The sequence below is a fragment of the Asparagus officinalis genome, chromosome 4 (genome assembly GCF_001876935.1).
Source record: "Asparagus officinalis chromosome 4, Aspof.V1, whole genome shotgun sequence".
NCBI classification, from domain to species: domain Eukaryota; kingdom Viridiplantae; phylum Streptophyta; class Magnoliopsida; order Asparagales; family Asparagaceae; genus Asparagus; species Asparagus officinalis.
The window spans coordinates 75,240,438-75,258,692 of NC_033797.1; the positions used below are offsets into that span (position 1 = coordinate 75,240,438).

The following is an 18,255-nucleotide window of genomic DNA, read 5'->3' on the forward strand; positions in this document are numbered from 1 at the left end:
AGTAGTTGTCATTGTCATCAAGGCAGGCGAGCTTACTCTATTCATCACACGGTTACACACAATTGTGGACTATGTGCCGTCCCTCACATCAAATGCTCGGCCAAGTACTCCCAAAAGCTAGCTTCCACGGATCAAAATAATCCAAAGATAACAAGTTTTGGACTGCATATCGCATCCTCTTCCTTTACATATTCTCATGTGATAAACGATACAATCTTCCCTTGGTTTCTTCTTCTCTGCCTCCATCCACTCTCTCGCTTATTCTCTCTCACTATATTCCCTCCAAGAGACTAAGCCCCATCGTGCATGCCCAAATATATAACTAAAGAAGAAGATATTGATCAAACAGGCGTTCTACATATATATGCATGCTGATAGTTAGCCATGACATTTCGATATCTATCCTCTGTTTCTTCGTCAATGACGACAGTCCCCAAGGATGTCACCGTCGATCCCGGTCGATCTCAAAGAACTCAATTGTTGGCTGCTATAGTGCTGAGCCTGGCTGCTATGGTATCGGCTTTTCTTCTGTATTTTTGCATCAAGAGGATGCACTCAAAGAAATACAAGAATACGTTGTCTATGAGAGGTGCGTTAATTAGTGTTAAGTGATCTCTTCAAAGTTTCTTTCGCTGCGTCGTCAGAGCTCCAAAATTATGATAAAATTCCATATAACTTCATACGAGTTATGCGTTATGCTTCAAATGAGATTTGAACTTGTATATTGCACCGGTATCTTAAATTCTTCCGTAACGCCAAAACTTCAAACAAACTTATCTGAAAGTTTAAAGTTATAATTTTATAGTGTAATTACTTGTTGTGTTAATTTCTTGAACAGAGATCGGATTGAGAAGATTCAGTTTGGGAGAGATTGAGAAAGCCACCAAGTGTTTCAGTAAAGAGTGTTTGCTTGGTTCGGGAGCGTTTGGAAATGTTTACAGAGGAATGTTTGATGGGGGGAAAATTCTCGCAATTAAGAAGGCACATGTCGATTCTTATGATAGCATTCTTGAATTCAAAAATGGTATCGGATTCATACATGAGGGCGATAATCACAGCTTATTGATTTTATTGTATGTGTAGCTTGCTAAGAGAGAGTACGTGTGTTGTTTGTTCAGAGGTAGAGCTTCTGTGGAGAGTGAAGCATCCAAACCTTGTGGGCTTGGCTGGCTTCTGCCAAGAAGCTGGTAAGTCCTTAACTACATCTTCTTCATTTGGGACGTTATATCAAATTCTGGAGTAAATTGCACATATATAGACCCCTGTAAATGTAGGGGCTCCGTCACTTGCCCCCTTGAAATCTGAAACTCTCGACAGAAAATGAAATAAGCTTAAGTCATGGAGTCTTTGATTGCTCCATATTTAGAATCAATCATGACTTTTCTAGCATAAATAGATGTTGTGGTTTATAAGTGGTGTCTTGATTGTGAAACAAGAGGCAGATAAGATCCAAATTCACTTAATTTGTGACTTAATTTGTTTGAAGTGGAACTATTTCGAGATGTGCGGGCAGTCATATGTATATTTTATTTAGTACAAAGCTCATATATGAACCTTTTGCCAATTCATGACATGGATTAATAATTCTTATCTAATTTTCTTTGTTTCAATTGCACCTAATTATCAATTGTTTTACACTTTCTATCATTTGATCATAAGTTCTTGGATTTAACTTTTTCTTTGAGTGAAATGGTGAGTGACTATATATCGGTGTGTTGCGCTAACAAGAGTTTAACGTAACAACCCAAAAGATTGCATGTGGAAAAAACAATGAACAAGAGAAGCCTAAGCTAACCGATACCGACGAAAACAAAATAGAAACCACAGAGAACTAAAATAAGCCGAATGAAGAGCTCAATGGAACAAATATGTTCTCTGTACCCTACTATCTCATAGCATGACACTAGATATCCATTATGAGCTCAGAGTATCCCTCTTGACTTCTAAATGTTTCGACTACTGGTGTAGTGTCATCTTTTGCAAGCGCACAATTCCCGTCCAACTGCCAAATCAACATATCTTCTATCTCTTGTTTATCTATGTAACGATAAAACATTATAATTTGCTGTTTGCAAATTGCGCAAATTGCGATAGACGTTTGAAGTACTAAGAAAAACTAGAAGTCAAATCATGGAAATTCTATTACTGCGCTCATTCCAAAAGATTCAAGATGTAGCAGCACAATGAGTAGCTAGCTCAAAAGATCTTAACTCGTTATTCTCATAAACACAATGCCAAGAAAACCAGACATTCCGATACGATGTAGGAGCCCGCTCTAATGTACATGCATGATTTCCATGTATGATTTCCATATATCCATACAGAATTGGTAGAAAAAGAGCATGCGATCAACTAATTCATCCTCGCCCTTCGTAGGGGGTAGATAAATCAAGAAACAGTTACTTCTACAGTTAGATGAAACACTTTAAAATGTACCAAACTTTATATTGCCAAGAGGTAACAAGATCCTCCATCATTATAAGACATGGTTGGACTTAAATTTCTTACTTGTTACTTGGAGTGCTATTATAACCTTTATTGAGAACCAGCTATCCCGGATACTGCATCCTCGAGGGGAGCAAATTTGACGGGATTTCACTGAAAGCCCCGCCTAGGATACACATCCGAGACGAGCTTTGGAGCATCCTAGACGGTCCTGACCATCTAGGATTTTCAGTTTTCGGATAGTACTTGGTATTGTAAACCCGCCAACTTCAGCTGAAACATTTACCTTGTCTTTCGTCAGTTTTCGGATAGTACTTGGTATTGTAAACCCGCCAACTTCAGCTGAAACATTTACCTTGTCTTTCGGTTTGTTCAGATCAGAAGATACTGGTCTACGAGTATGTCCCTAATGGTTGCCTTCTCGATTACATTGCTGGTAAATTTTCAAACAAGTTCTCTAGGATATCTTTCAACACCATGTATTCTGATATCTCATTGAATTTCTATTGATAACTTTTGTAGGGAGACAAAAGAAGCCTCTGACTTGGATGCAGAGAGTTCACATTGCCATTGGCGCTGCTAAAGGTAAAACAATCTTACCATAAGATATGCATCATCATCAGAACTCCCGTTTACTTTTAGCAGATAAGCCCACAATTGACATCGCTAGATCTGACCGTGCCTGTGAAACGTGCCAGATTAAAGGCAGTTTAAGTGACATTTCTATTGGAGGATTATCCCAAACTCTAGCTATATATCTATATCTAAAGCTCAAAACCATACATGTGGTCTTATTGTACGCAGGCATAGCTCATCTCCATGAAGGTGTTACTCCTAGCATAATCCACAGGGACGTGAAACCAAGCAACATTTTAATAGGGGAAGGGTTCGGACCCAAGGTTTCGGACTTTGGGCTAGTGAAATCAGGTCCAGTTGGCGATGCTTCGCATGTCAGCAGCCAGATCAAAGGAACTCCTGGCTATTTAGACCCTGAATACTGCTCTAGCTACCATTTGACTACCTTCAGCGACGTTTACAGTTTTGGAGTGATACTGTTGCAGCTCATCTCTGCAAGGCGTGCCGTTGATCACTCAAGGCCTGCTTCCCAGTATCACATCATTGATTGGGTATGTTGAATGAATTTAAATAAAATATCTCATGAGGTACTTATGTTGTTTTCATAGAAAATCATAGTTAATTTCTCAAAGTCTTTTCCGCTGCATTAAAACTTCTAAATTATGAACAGAATCGAGAATTATGATTTTATACTTTATGAGTTTTGTACGTGTATATTGAGCATCTTTTTGTCCCAAACAATTTTTTTTTTATGCCGTGGGACTTTCTTAAATTCACTTTAATGATTAGTTTATGAAATGTGAATATTGGCTGCTATGATACCATCTTAAAAAAACATTCATTACTAAATCAAAATTATGAAGTTTAACACTGTTTGAGGTCCTGTCGTGAGAATTTAAAATTCATGATAGTTTTCGTTAGAATAAATAGAATTTATTTTATTTTCAAAACGTTTCCCGTTAGTTATTTCAATTTGGATTTGAAATTTCTCCTACATATCTAATTTCTTTCCCGGCGTTTCCAGGCGAGGCCTAGTTTGGATAAAGGTACAGTAGAGGAAATAATTGATGCCGATCTACTGTTGGAAGCATGCAACATGGAAATGATGCTTAAGATGGGGCAACTAGCGCTCAAATGTGTCGTGAACAAGCCAAAGAACCGACCTACAATGAACCAAGTGGCTAAAGAACTTGAAGAGGATTTCAAGCGATATGCAGCTCCTGCTATCAGCAAACAGATATCGAATGTTCATTGTAAATCGATTGCCAGGCAAGAATCTGCAAGCTCTATTAGCATCGACAATGTTGGACTAGAGAGGTTCAATATAGAGGAAGAAGATGATATATCGATACGGAGTGTGTCAATGAGGTGCCTTGACGTGACTTGGATTGATATGAATCATAGTGTTTATGATGTTGGTAACAAAGGACTAGAGTTGGTGCGGATCAGTGAGGAAACGGACAAATTTTGAAACTAGGTCGTTTTTTAAAAATATTGTGAAAACGGGTCTGTTTTTGGGATTAAATGTCCATATGAGACGATTTTGAAAATTTGTCCGTGAGGAAACAGATGATAGAATTGCGCTTAGACTCCTCCGCGTAAATCCCTGAACATCAGGCATTTATTGTAGATGTGTTTATGTAGAGATACTTGGAGATCGAAAGGGCAAACGAGCAGCTGTAAGTTTTTTTTAAAATTGCAGTACAAAATGGGAATTTTGTTTCGCGTTTGGAGAACCTTCATTTTGAAAGAGTTGTTACCCGCAGAAGTTTTGCATTTTCAGAACGATTTTTCTAATGATGACAGAGATAGATAGAAATGTTTCTAGAAATAGAGAATTATGAGGCTTGAGTTATTAGCGGACTCAAAAAAAAATGTTAAAATAAAATTATAACTCCTGGCATGCTATATTAGAGTTCTAGTGTAGTGGAAAATATATTTCATACAGTATCAGAGCGTTCTAGATTTAAGTTCTATCAACCACGAACCACAAATTTAATTAAAAAAAAATATGTGTTGTGTGAATTTAGATATTGGCTCATGAAACAACCCTCAATTTGGCAGAGTAAAGCATAGGTTATCACCATTAAACCATACCACCTCTAAAATTCTGGAGTAATGAAAGGGATCTTTAACAAAAATGCATTAATTTGATTATTTCATGCAGTGCAAAAGAGCTCAGGCAATAGATAGGGATTTCGTATCCCAAACTCTAGTATTTTACCAAGTATACTAATTCCTACAAGTAAAAAAAAATTGTTTGGCCTTCTCATTTTCATGTTTCAGCCTTTCACCAAATTGTCAAAAAAGAATGCCGTGAAAGGCATGTCGTATCTAACACATGATATTGTCGACATGAATGGTATCTAAATTTATACTCTAATACAGACTTTTTCTTGCTGAGTGAGCTGCGAAAGAGATCATTAATTTGGTCAATTAAAGACTTTCTGATTTAAAGCAAAATTTCTATGCAGAGAATCCTTCATCCTAATAAATATAGAACTTTTGGGAGAAAATGGATGATCTCTTCATTAATATTATAGTGTTTATATACTAGGTAAAGGAGAATTGTTCTAATATCCTAACCAGTGTGAGACTAAAGAAAGACTAGATGAGCATGGTTACATGCATTTATACAAGATGAAGATTTAATATAGATGGAAAATAAAGAAAGAACATACTATCTAACATATGGTTATATGCTACCTAATATAGAAGATAGGATATTAAGAAAATATATGTCACTATTTGGAATGCCCCCATCAAACTCATGTTGGATTGAGAACCGAGAGTTTGGACAAGAAGAGCCAAAATTATGTAGGTGGCTGTTAGCATGCCTCGTTGAGAGGTGGCTGGTTGGAGCATGACGGAAGCTACTTTTGGTTGTCAGGCTGAGGATGCAAGTTCTGTGGGAAGATGATGAGGACAACGTAAAGATCTCAACGGCAGGTGGAGGACAAAGTCTCGATCCTTGATGGTTGTTGAGGACCTCTGTGATGGAGTGGAGATTAGATTTTGATGCAGTTTGCTAAAAGCTTGTGATTGAGGCAAACTTGAGGAGAGAAGCATAGCTTCATGTTGATGTCGACATCAAGGCAAGGGAACACAGCAAGGTGTTACTTTTTGTAGACTGGAGGTTGTGGTTATAATGAGTTGTGGTTAGCTGCAGGGGAGGCGTTGCCGCTAAGGGGAGGATCGGGAGGGAGGTGTTGTTGCATGAGAGGTGTAGTCGTCGTGGCTCAACAATAAGTGGTGACAGGTATGAGTTTTGCTGGCAATGGGGACTTCCAATGGTAATGGGAAGAAGCGATGGTGGTATTGTCAAAGATTCATTATTCATTGTCAGAGATCTAGCAGAACTAGATTAGGGGTTGCAATGGTTATAGGTGAGGATGATGATAATGACTTGTTGCTGAAGTTGAATCCGTGTAGGGGAACACGAAAGTGGTGCTTGTATAAAAGCCCCTCGACGGCCCCAAGATCCAGAAGAAGAGAGAGTTATTCTCTAGCATTGAAAACTCTAATACCATAATAAATGTAAAAGTATAAGATCTAAACTAGAAGCAATATTCCCAAGCTAAGAGATATTTGATATGCTCGTCTTGGTTGCGGATGAAGCTTGAACTTGTACTTGACTTGAAATACAAAGCTTCATTCCGATATTTTTTTCATCCTCCAATGGATATGATCGTGTAGGCGCAAGTCCATCCAACCTCCAATGGATGGTCTTTGTTTAGAACACCTAACAAGTAATTAAACACTTGACAAATATTATTAAGAATTATTTGTTAATTATCAAAACTAGATTAGATAATAGGCTCATAAACATGAAACCTAACAAATTCCATAACAAGTTTAGCTGAATTGAAGATGCATGCTATGGAGAATTTAAAAGTACAGTATAAAAGTTTACTGATAAGTTACTCTCTCGAGAAGTTTCTCAGTGCCTCGTTTAAGATTCTAAAAGATGAAGATATTCTCAATATGATAGATTATCATTGTTCAATGGGGTTAAATACGATAACCATGACTGTTACTGAAAGAGATAAAGAATATGATAGATTATCATTGTTCAATGGGGTTAAATACGATAACCATGACTGTTACTGAAAGAGATAAAGAATTCACGCATGTCATAGGGACAGAAATGGTTAAATACGATAACCATGACTGTTACTGAAAGAGATAAAGAATTCACGCATGTCATAGGGACAGAAACAGAGTTTAAGTAAGTATTCAAAAGATTCTTTTCAGATTCAGTATACATGTTATAACGGGAACTGTGATGTTTACATCTTATATGTGACCTATAGATATTGCACGTGACATATCGACTTTATTTGTGACATATACAAGTTAACATTTATTTGTAATTACCACATGTGACTAATATGTATGTTATATTTAACTTGTAGTCTTCTTATTGTAAACTCAGTCATCAGAGCATATCCAGAAATCAGACATGATCCCAAATGACAATCATCAAGAAGAGTATGTATGGATAATGGATGACATAGAGTGACTCAATAGTAATTCTGGCATGGTGGTAGGAGGCAATTACTAAAAAAGGGCAGCAATTTGAAAGCGTAAAAGAAGTTAGAATGACTGGCATGGTGGTAGGAGGCAATTACTAAAAAAGGGCAGCAATTTGAAAGCGTAAAAGAAGTTAGAATGACTCTTATATACTACTCTATAGCTAAGAAGTTCTATTTAAATATGTTAACAATGAGCCAAAATACATTCGTGATTAGTACATGTTCAGAAAAAAAACAAAATGCTCGTAGGTACTTTACGCTTCACTATTGAGCCATGTGTCAGCCTTTGTGTTCGTTGGAAAATTTGCAGTAAAAAGATAAAGAAAGAAAATTTAACTTGTATTTCTCTCAAAATCAATTACAATTTGGATTCCGATTACAAAAGAGAGGAGAACGAATTTGATTCTCCCCTTTGTTTAATTCTGGGTTCTTCACGGTGGCACATGTATTCTGATTTCTGGGTTCTTCTAAATGTTTCGACTACTGGGGTAGTGTCATCTTTTGCAAGCGCACAATTCCCGTCCAACTGCCAAATCAACATATCTTCTATCTCTTGTTTATCTATGTAACGATAAAACATTATAATTTGCTGTTTGCAAATTGCGCAAATTGCGATGGACGTTTGAAGTACTAAGAAAAACTAGAAGTCAAATCATGGAAATTCTATTACTGCGCTCATTCCAAAAGATTCAAGATGTAGCAGCACAATTAGTAGCTAGCTCAAAAGATCTTAACTCGTTATTCTCATAAACACAATGCCAAGAAAACCAGACATTCCGATACGATGTAGGAGCCCGCTCTAATGTACATGCATGATTTCCATGTATGATTTCCATATATCCATACAGAATTGGTAGAAAAAGAGCAGGCGATCAACTAATTCATCCTCGCCCTTTATAGGGGGTAGATAAATCAAGAAACAGTTACTTCTACAGTTAGATGAAACACTTTAAAATGTACCAAACTTAGGGGGTAGATAAATCAAGAAACAGTTACTTCTACAGTTAGATGAAACACTTTAAAATGTACCAAACTTTATATTGCCAAGAGGTAACAAGATCCTCCATCATTATAAGACATGGTTGGACTTAAGTTTCTTACTTGTTACTTGGAGTGCTATTATAACCTTTATTGAGAACCAGCTATCCGGGATACTGCATCCTCGAGGGGAGCAAATTTGACGGGATTTCACTGAAAGCCCCGCCTAGGATACACATCCGAGACGAGCTTTGGAGCATCCTAGACGGTCCTGACCATCTAGGATACTCAGTTTTCGGATAGTACTTGGTATTGTAAACCCGCCAACTTCAGCTGAAACATTTACCTTGTCTTTCGTCAGTTTTCGGATAGTACTTGGTATTGTAAACCCGCCAACTTCAGCTGAAACATTTACCTTGTCTTTCGGTTTGTTCAGATCAGAAGATACTGGTCTACGAGTATGTCCCTAATGGTTGCCTTCTCGATTACATTGCTGGTAAATTTTCAAACACGTTCTCTAGGATATCTTTCAACACCATGTATTCTGATATCTCATTGAATTTCTATTGATGACTTTTGTAGGGAGACAAAAGAAGCCTCTGACTTGGATGCAGAGAGTTCATATTGCCATTGGCGCTGCTAAAGGTAAAACAATCTTACCATAAGATATGCATCATCATCAGAACTCCCGTTTACCTTTAGCAGATAAGCCCACAATTGACATCGCTAGATCTGACCGTGCCTGTGAAACGTGCCAGATTAAAGGCAGTTTAAGTGACATTTCTATTGGAGGATTATCCCAAACTCTAGCTATATATCTATATCTAAAGCTCAAAACCATACATGTGGTCTTATTGTACGCAGGCATAGCTCATCTCCATGAAGGTGTTACTCCTAGCATAATCCACAGGGACGTGAAACCAAGCAACATTTTAATAGGGGAAGGGTTCGGACCCAAGGTTTCGGACTTTGGGCTAGTGAAATCAGGTCCAGTTGGCGATGCTTCGCATGTCAGCAGCCAGATCAAAGGAACTCCTGGCTATTTAGACCCTGAATACTGCTCTAGCTACCATTTGACTACCTTCAGCGACGTTTACAGTTTTGGAGTGATACTGTTGCAGCTCATCTCTGCAAGGCGTGCCGTTGATCACTCAAGGCCTGCTTCCCAGTATCACATCATTGATTGGGTATGTTGAATGAATTTAAACAAAATATCTCATGAGGTACTCATGTTGTTTTCGTAGAAAATCATAGTGAATTTCTCAAAGTCTTTTCCGCTGCATTAAAACTTCTAAATTATGAACAGAATCGAGAATTATGATTTTATACTTTATGAGTTTTGTACGTGTATATTGAGCATCTTTTTGTCCCAAACAATTTTTTTTTTATGCCGTGGGACTTTCTTAAATTCACTTTAATGATTAGTTTATGAAATGTGAATATTGGCTGCTATGATACCATCTTAAAAAAACATTCATTACTAAATCAAAATTATGAAGTTTAACACTGTTTGAGGTCCTGTCGTGAGAATTTAAAATTCATGATAGTTTTCGTTAGAATAAATAGAATTTATTTTATTTTCAAAACGTTTCCCGTTAGTTATTTCAATTTGGATTTGAAATTTCTCCTACATATCTAATTTCTTTCCCGGCGTTTCCAGGCGAGGCCTAGTTTGGATAAAGGTACAGTAGAGGAAATAATTGATGCCGATCTACTGTTGGAAGCATGCAACATGGAAATGATGCTTAAGATGGGGCAACTAGCGCTCAAATGTGTCGTGAACAAGCCAAAGAACCGACCTACAATGAACCAAGTGGCTAAAGAACTTGAAGAGGATTTCAAGCGATATGCAGCTCCTGCTATCAGCAAACAGATATCGAATGTTCATTGTAAATCGATTGCCAGGCAAGAATCTGCAAGCTCTATTAGCATCGACAATGTTGGACTAGAGAGGTTCAATATAGAGGAAGAAGATGATATATCGATACGGAGTGTGTCAATGAGGTGCCTTGACGTGACTTGGATTGATAATTGTGAAAACGGGTCTGTTTTTGGGATTAAATGTCCATATGAGACGATTTTGAAAATTTGTCCGTGAGGAAACAGATGATAGAATTGCGCTTAGACTCCTCCGCGTAAATCCCTGAACATCAGGCATTTATTGTAGATGTGTTTATGTAGAGATACTTGGAGATCGAAAGGGCAAACGAGCAGCTGTAAGTTTTTTTTTAAATTGCAGTACAAAATGGGAATTTTGTTTCGCGTTTGGAGAACCTTCATTTTGAAAGAGTTGTTACCCGCAGAAGTTTTGCATTTTCAGAACGATTTTTCTAATGATGACAGAGATAGATAGAAATGTTTCTAGAAATAGAGAATTATGAGGCTTGAGTTATTAGCGGACTCAAAAAAAAATGTTAAAATAAAATTATAACTCCTGGCATGCTATATTAGAGTTCTAGTGTAGTGGAAAATATATTTCATACAGTATCAGAGCGTTCTAGATTTAAGTTCTATCAACCACGAACCACAAATTTAATTAAAAAAAAATATGTGTTGTGTGAATTTAGATATTGGCTCATGAAACAACCCTCAATTTGGCAGAGTAAAGCATAGGTTATCACCATTAAACCATACCACCTCTAAAATTCTGGAGTAATGAAAGGGATCTTTAACAAAAATGCATTAATTTGATTATTTCATGCAGTGCAAAAGAGCTCAGGCAATAGATAGGGATTTCGTATCCCAAACCCTAGTATTTTACCAAGTATACTAATTCCTACAACTAAAAAAAATTGTTAGGCCTTCTCATTTTCAAGTTTCAGCCTTTCACCAAATTGTCAAAAAAGAATGTCGTGAACGGCATGTTGTATCTAACACATGATATTGTCGACATGAATGGTATCTAAATTTATACTCTAATACAGAATTTTTCTTGCTGAGTGAGCTGCGAAAGAGATCATTAATTTGGTCAAATAAAGACTTTCTGATTTAAAGTAAAATTTCTATGCAGAGAATCCTTCGTCCTAATAAATATAGAACTTTTGGGAGAAAATGGATGATCTCTTCATTAATATTATAGTGTTTATATACTAGGTAAAGGAGAATTGTTCTAATATCCTAACCAGTGTGAGACTAAAGAAAGACTAGATGAGCATGGTTACATGCATTTATACGAGATGAAGATTTAATATAGATGGAAAATAAAGAAAGAACATACTATCTAACATATGGTTATATGCTACCTAATATAGAAGATAGGATATTAAGAAAACATATGTCACTATTTGGAATGCCCCCATCAAACTCATGTTGGATTGAGAACCGAAAGTTTGGACAAGAAGAGCCAAAATTGTGTAGGTGGCTGTTAGCATGCCTCGTTGAGAGGTGGCTGATTGGAGCATGACGGAAGCTACTTTTGGTTGTCAGGCTGAGGATGCAAGCTCTGTGGGAAGATGATGAGGACAACGTAAAGATCTCAACGGCAGGTGGAGGACAAAGTCTCGATCCTTGATGGTTGTTGAGGACCTCTGTGATGGAGTGGAGATTAGGTTTTGATGCAGTTTGCTAAAGGCTTGTGATTGGGGCAAACTTAAGGAGAGAAGCATAGCTTCATGTTGATGTCGACATCAAGGCAAGGGAACACAGCAAGGTGTTACTTTTTGTAGACTGGAGGTTGTGTTTATAATGAGTTGTGGTTAGCTGTAGGGGAGGCGTTGCCGCTAAGGGGAGGATTGGGAGGGAGGTGTTGTTGCATGAGAGGTGTAGTCGTCGTGGCTCAGCAATAAGTGGTGACAGGTATGAGTTTTGCTGGCAATGGGGACTTCCAATGGTAATGGGAAGAAGAGATGGTGGTATTGTCAAAGATCCATTATTCATTGTCAGAGATCTAGCAGAACTAGATTAGGGGTTGCAATGGTTATAGGTGAGGATGATGATAATGACTTGTTGCTGAAGTTGAATCCGTGGAGGGGAACACGGAAGTGGTGCTTGTATAAAAAGCCCCTCGACGGCCCCAAGATCCAGAAGAAGAGAGAGTTATTCTCTAGCATTGAAAACTCTAATAAGAGTTATTCTCTAGCATTGAAAACTCTAATACCATAATAAATGTAAAAGTATAAGATCTAAACTAGAAACAATATGCCCAAGCTAAGAGATATTTGATATGCTCGTCTTGGTTGCGGATGAAGCTTGAACTTGTACTTGACTTGAAATGCAAAGCTTCATTCCGATATTTTTTTCATCCTCCAATGGATATGATCGTGTAGGCGCAAGTCCATCCAACATCCAATGGATGGTCTTTGTGTAGAACACCTAACAAGTAATTAAACACTCGACAAACATTATTAAGAATTATTTGTTAATTATCAAAACTAGATTAGATAATAGGCTCATAAATATGAAACCTAACAAATTCCATAATAAGTTTAGCTGAATTGAAGATGCATGCTATGGAGAATTTAAAAGTACAGTATGAAAGTTTATTGATAAGTTACTCTCTCGAGAAGTTTCTCAGTGTCTCGTTTAAGATTCTAAAAGATGAAGATATTCTCAACATGATAGATTATCATTGTTCAATGGGGTTAAATACGATAACCATGACTGTTACTGAAAGAGATAAAGAATATGATAGATTATCATTGTTCAATGGGGTTAAATACGATAACCATGACTGTTACTGAAAGAGATAAAGAATTCACGCATGTCATAGGGACAGAAATGGTTAAATACGATAACCATGACTGTTACTGAAAGAGATAAAGAATTCACGCATGTCATAGGGACAGAAATAGAGTTTAAGTAAGTATTCAAAAGATTCTTTTCAGATTTTGTATACATGTTATAACGGGAACTGTGATGTTTACATCTTATATGTTACCTATAGATATTGCACGTGACATATCGACTTTATTTGTGACATATACAAGTTAACATTTATTTGTAATTACCACACGTGACTTATATGTATGTTATATTTAACTTGTAGTCTTCTTATTGTAAACTCACAGTCATCAGAGCATCCAGAAATCAGACATGATCCTAAATGACAATCATCAAGAAGAGTATGTATGGATAATGGATGACATAGAGTGACTCAATAGGAATCCCGGCATGGTGGTAGGAGGCAATTACTAAAAAAGGGCAGCAATTTGAAAGCGTAAAAGAAGTTAGAATGACTCTTATATACTACTCTATAGCTAAGAAGTTCTATTTAAATATGTTAACAATGAGCCAAAAATACATTCGTGATTAGTACATGTTCAGAAAAAAACAAAATGCTCGTTGGTACTTTACGCTTCACTATTGAGCCATGTGTCAGCCTTTGCTATAAAAAATTAGTTCTTCAATATACTTGTGGACAACATAGCAGTATAGCTGGTCATTCTAGAGCATCAAGAATGTGAATTGCGAGTATGCTACAATCAATTATGAAGAGTCGTTCATCTATCACCCCAACTGACATTAGAAAGAAATTGCACTCTCAATATGGTTTAAAAATTAGTTATTCTAAAGCATTGTATGCTAAAGAGACAACAAAAGACCAAATATTTGGTTGAGCAAGGCATTTTTTATGGTTTACTAACTTGGTTAGTCCATTAATTTGTTAACCTTAAATGTGATTCATTAACCTTAAATATAATATTTCAGAATGCTATGTGACGTATAAGTATAATATATGATGTTTAGACGTCATATGTGACATTTAGGTTTTATATGTGAGCTTTCGATCTTAAATGTGACAGTATGATATCATATGTGACATTTTGGTCTTAAATGTGACCTTTAGACCTTATATGTGACATTCATGTCTTACATGTGACAGTTAGAACTTATTTATCATTTAACAAGTTATTTGTATTTTTAATCATCAATTAAAGGTATCAAATAAAGGTGATGGAAACAAATCCAGGCAGTGTCGTCATCATTGAACAAGAACAAATACGATTCAAGCATTTATTTGCATCCTATAATGCATGCATACAGGGGTTTCTCAAGAGATGTAGGTCGTTGCTCTTTACATGTGACATTATGCTTTTATATGTAACTCTTGTCTGTTATGTGTGACCTTTACTAGTGGCATGTGATATTACTCTATTGACTATGACTTTTATATGTATTCTGTGACAATTTAATGTTCCTTGTGACATTTCTCGGTTATATGTGACACGTTGATGTAATTTGTGATAGTGAATTTCTGTTTGATACATATGATATTTATTTACATATATAGTCATATCACTTTCAATATTGCTGAATCTTTCAATAGTTGGATTTGTGTGGGAAGAACACTTCCTGTTTGCTGAAATCTTTGAGGTATCAGCTCAAAAATCAGTAGAAGTTAATGATGTGTACCAATAAACATGTGTATGTGCTACTATTAACTTTATGTGTAGAGATGTGTACCCGTATTGCGATTGGTTCATGATGACTGAAGCTTTCAAGAAAAGTTATGAACACATTTTCTTTCCTGTTCTAAATTACAATAAGCCAAATGTCACGGATGAAACAGTTGACATACTTTCCCTAAGACGACAAAGAGACATGAAAGAAGTAAGAATAGATGTATTAACAACCAATCTAAGAATAGACACCTAGTTAAATGCTCAAGGTGTCACACTGAAGGACATAATCGAGACACATACACTGAACCTATCCAAGACAAATATTTCTTAGCAGAATTAAAGGTCTTTTGGGGATTGTTGTCTATTATATGTTACTTTTATCATTTTGTTGTGACATTTATGTGTTCTATCTGTTTGTGTGACTTATTAGTATTAAATATGATATCTGTAAGCTTTATACCTTCAGATACTATGTAATATGCTAAAGAAAAGTTTATGGGGTAATCACAAATGCACATTTCATCATTGTCACCATAAGTCTCAAAATTTACAAAGAAATTAGTCATATCCAACATAGAATTATGATGTACGTGTTTGTCTAATACTTCTACTCAATCAATTGGATATCATTATCTCCAAAATATAAAAGATATTCAGGATTATCTACATCTAACTTCAATCACAGCTTCTTAATTCTCAGCCTTCACATATAATTTGAGCAGCAAGTCATGCCCTTAACATTTCAGACTCCGTTTGTAAAGCTTCAATATCTATGGCCTCCTTTCATTCTAGAATCACTTTGATGTATAAATATGTATGTATGCCATAATCGTACCTAAATAGAAAAAGGTGAAGTAACAGTCATATACAGCAACAAAAAAGATTATGTATCACATTGAACGTGTAAAAGTCACAGGTGATACAAAAACATCACAGATAACATCTACGCATCACAAAAAATGATGAATTATCATAAATAATGAGTACAAGTCACACATAATGTATAAATATCACATAACACCAACATATATAACTAATAAGGAGTATATGTCACACAAAATGTATAAATATCACATGAGACACGCATATGTCACTGACAAAGCGTATATGTCACACAGAATATATAAATGTCTTATAACACCATCATTTATTGTAAAAAATAGAGAGTGCATGTATGATGCAGGAGTGACTAAAGACATTAATTGTATAATTCTAAGGATTCTTCGTTCTTCTGGTTTATAAACTTCGGGCTTAATTCATTAGACGTCACACACAAAACCAATTCCTCAGAATTTGGGAAACATCCTTAAACAAAAAAGAATAAGCTAAAGCCAAGATACATGAATTTGGAAATGTACACATGAGTACACCTACCACATTTCTTGCGCTTATTTATTTTATTAATTTATTGTTTATTCATTTATACTTAAAGTTAGTTTTATTAACATAAATTTCACATGTAAAAGAAATTAGGACTAATGCACCGTAGTTCTTGTCCCCTTGGTTGATTCCTAACTAGCATTATACGAATTCTCAAGGTTGCATGTTTGAAGGTATGGGAAGAACAATTTCTTATGTACTAAGTTTTTTGCCAATGCAATGCAAACATTTTATATTAATTTTCTTTTCATTTTGCTTATGTTGCTAATTAAGGTAACTAATCCCCAAGGCCTATCATAAGAAAGTTGATCTTTCCTACTATTCCAACAATTTGTTTAGAAAATCATTTTCAGTTCCCAACGTCTTTAACAAGATAACCGACTAGTTATGAAGCTAAATGATTTTATTACAAATTCAATCTTTTCATATATTTGATTAGGATGCAACAAAGCTTCACCGGATTTGGACTAAAGAGAAAATGAAGTCTGGATATTTTCTATTTGATCTTGATAATATAACGATGACACGTGAAACACTAATCTAAAGAAGTAAAAGTTAAGAAAATAGTTATCATTAATTTTCACATGAATTGTAAACTCTACCTGATAATTGAGAGCTAGGCATATCAACAAACACTTGATGGGCATACAAAACACACAAGTGAAAGTAATAAGCGTAACGAATCCAATGTAGTTTGAAGAATTAAAAGACACTCATTTGTAGGAAAAAGAACAGACCTTGAGGGTGATTTTGCGCAGTCTGCAATGAGAAAGAAATTAATTAGAAAAAGAAACAAAAATCGGATGATGAAGAGGGACTTGGGGTCGGTACTGGTAGCCGAGGCTGCAGACGTCGAGCTTGCAGTTAGCGGGGTCCTTGTCGGAGCGAAGACGATGACGAGCTTTCTTATTCTGGCCGTAGGGGGTGACGATGGAGCGAAGACAATCAAGGAGCGTCGACGAAGATGGATCAAAGCTGTAGGGGTCGACGATGGACAGCTTGCGCTGTCAGCGGTCGGGATCCTCGTTGTTGGCGGTGGAGGAGTGCGATCTTGAGAAGAAGAGAGATCTTGAGAAGAAGAGGGTGATAAGAAAAGTAGTTGCAGAGGATGTGGTTTTTTTTATTTTAAATAGGAAGGGTAATTTTGAAATAGCTTTATTGGATAGTGGGTTTCTACAGTATTGGGGGATAGTTGCACTAAAGTTTCAGTATAAGGGTTGGGGAGCATGGGTTTTTTAGCTGGAGAGGAGGATGCATAACATTAGTTTTGGAAGTTCCTCCAAGCAATTTACTCATATTTAATAATATATATTATTATATAATATACTATATTAATTGCAGTTAATATTTTATTATAGCAATTATATTACAGTGTAAATCATTCCCTATTTGTTTTCCCGATCCGCTCCGTTGAACTTGATCTACACGTTCTTAAACCCAAACACACCAATTTTGGGGTTAATCCGTCGTGTTTTGACCCTTTGTTGAGCCATGCAAAAAGTTCTATTCATTCAAAACCGACAAAATTACGACGAGTGGATGAAGGGTCAAAACACGACGGGCTCACCCCAAAATTGGTATCTTTAGGTTTAAGAACGTGTAGATCAAGTTCAACGGAGCGGATCGGAAAAAAAAATTAGGGAATGATGTGATTTTAGGCCGCGTCCTTAGGTGAGAATCTAAGGTGTCACCTTAGAATCACTTTTCCCATAATATTATATTGAATAAAAGAATTATAATATTTGATATAGTAAATTTTTAACTTATGACTCTATTCTGATATAGTAAATTAGACATTATATTAAATATATTGTTCGTGTATTATATCAGTTATTATATATATATATCATACTATTATAATATAATATAATAATTATTAATATTAATAAAATATTATGATATAATATAATATAATATAAATACCCCAAATGGATGAAATTATTCCATTGGAACAATTATCCCACTTGGTCCCAACTTGTCCCAACCAATAACCCCCCCTA

At 36.0% G+C, this 18,255-nt stretch overlaps 1 protein-coding gene and 1 long non-coding RNA gene across 2 annotated transcripts; one reads left to right on the forward strand and one right to left on the reverse strand.

Annotated features, from left to right (window-relative positions):
* LOC109838939 (probable LRR receptor-like serine/threonine-protein kinase At1g53440) lies at positions 326-10,632 on the forward strand. The gene is made up of 11 exons (XM_020407375.1): positions 326-589; positions 839-1,024; positions 1,119-1,187; positions 2,822-2,881; positions 2,968-3,030; positions 3,250-3,572; positions 4,046-4,439; positions 8,971-9,030; positions 9,117-9,179; positions 9,399-9,721; positions 10,195-10,632. Exons 1-11 carry the CDS (start codon positions 385-387, stop codon positions 10,630-10,632), a joined length of 2,184 nt encoding a protein of 727 aa, XP_020262964.1. The 5' UTR covers positions 326-384.
* On the reverse strand, positions 15,376-17,461 carry LOC109837749. The gene is made up of 2 exons (XR_002246414.1): positions 16,993-17,461; positions 15,376-15,710 (listed from the first exon to the last, which is right to left on the reverse strand). It is a non-coding gene; the product is annotated as an uncharacterized LOC109837749 (long non-coding RNA).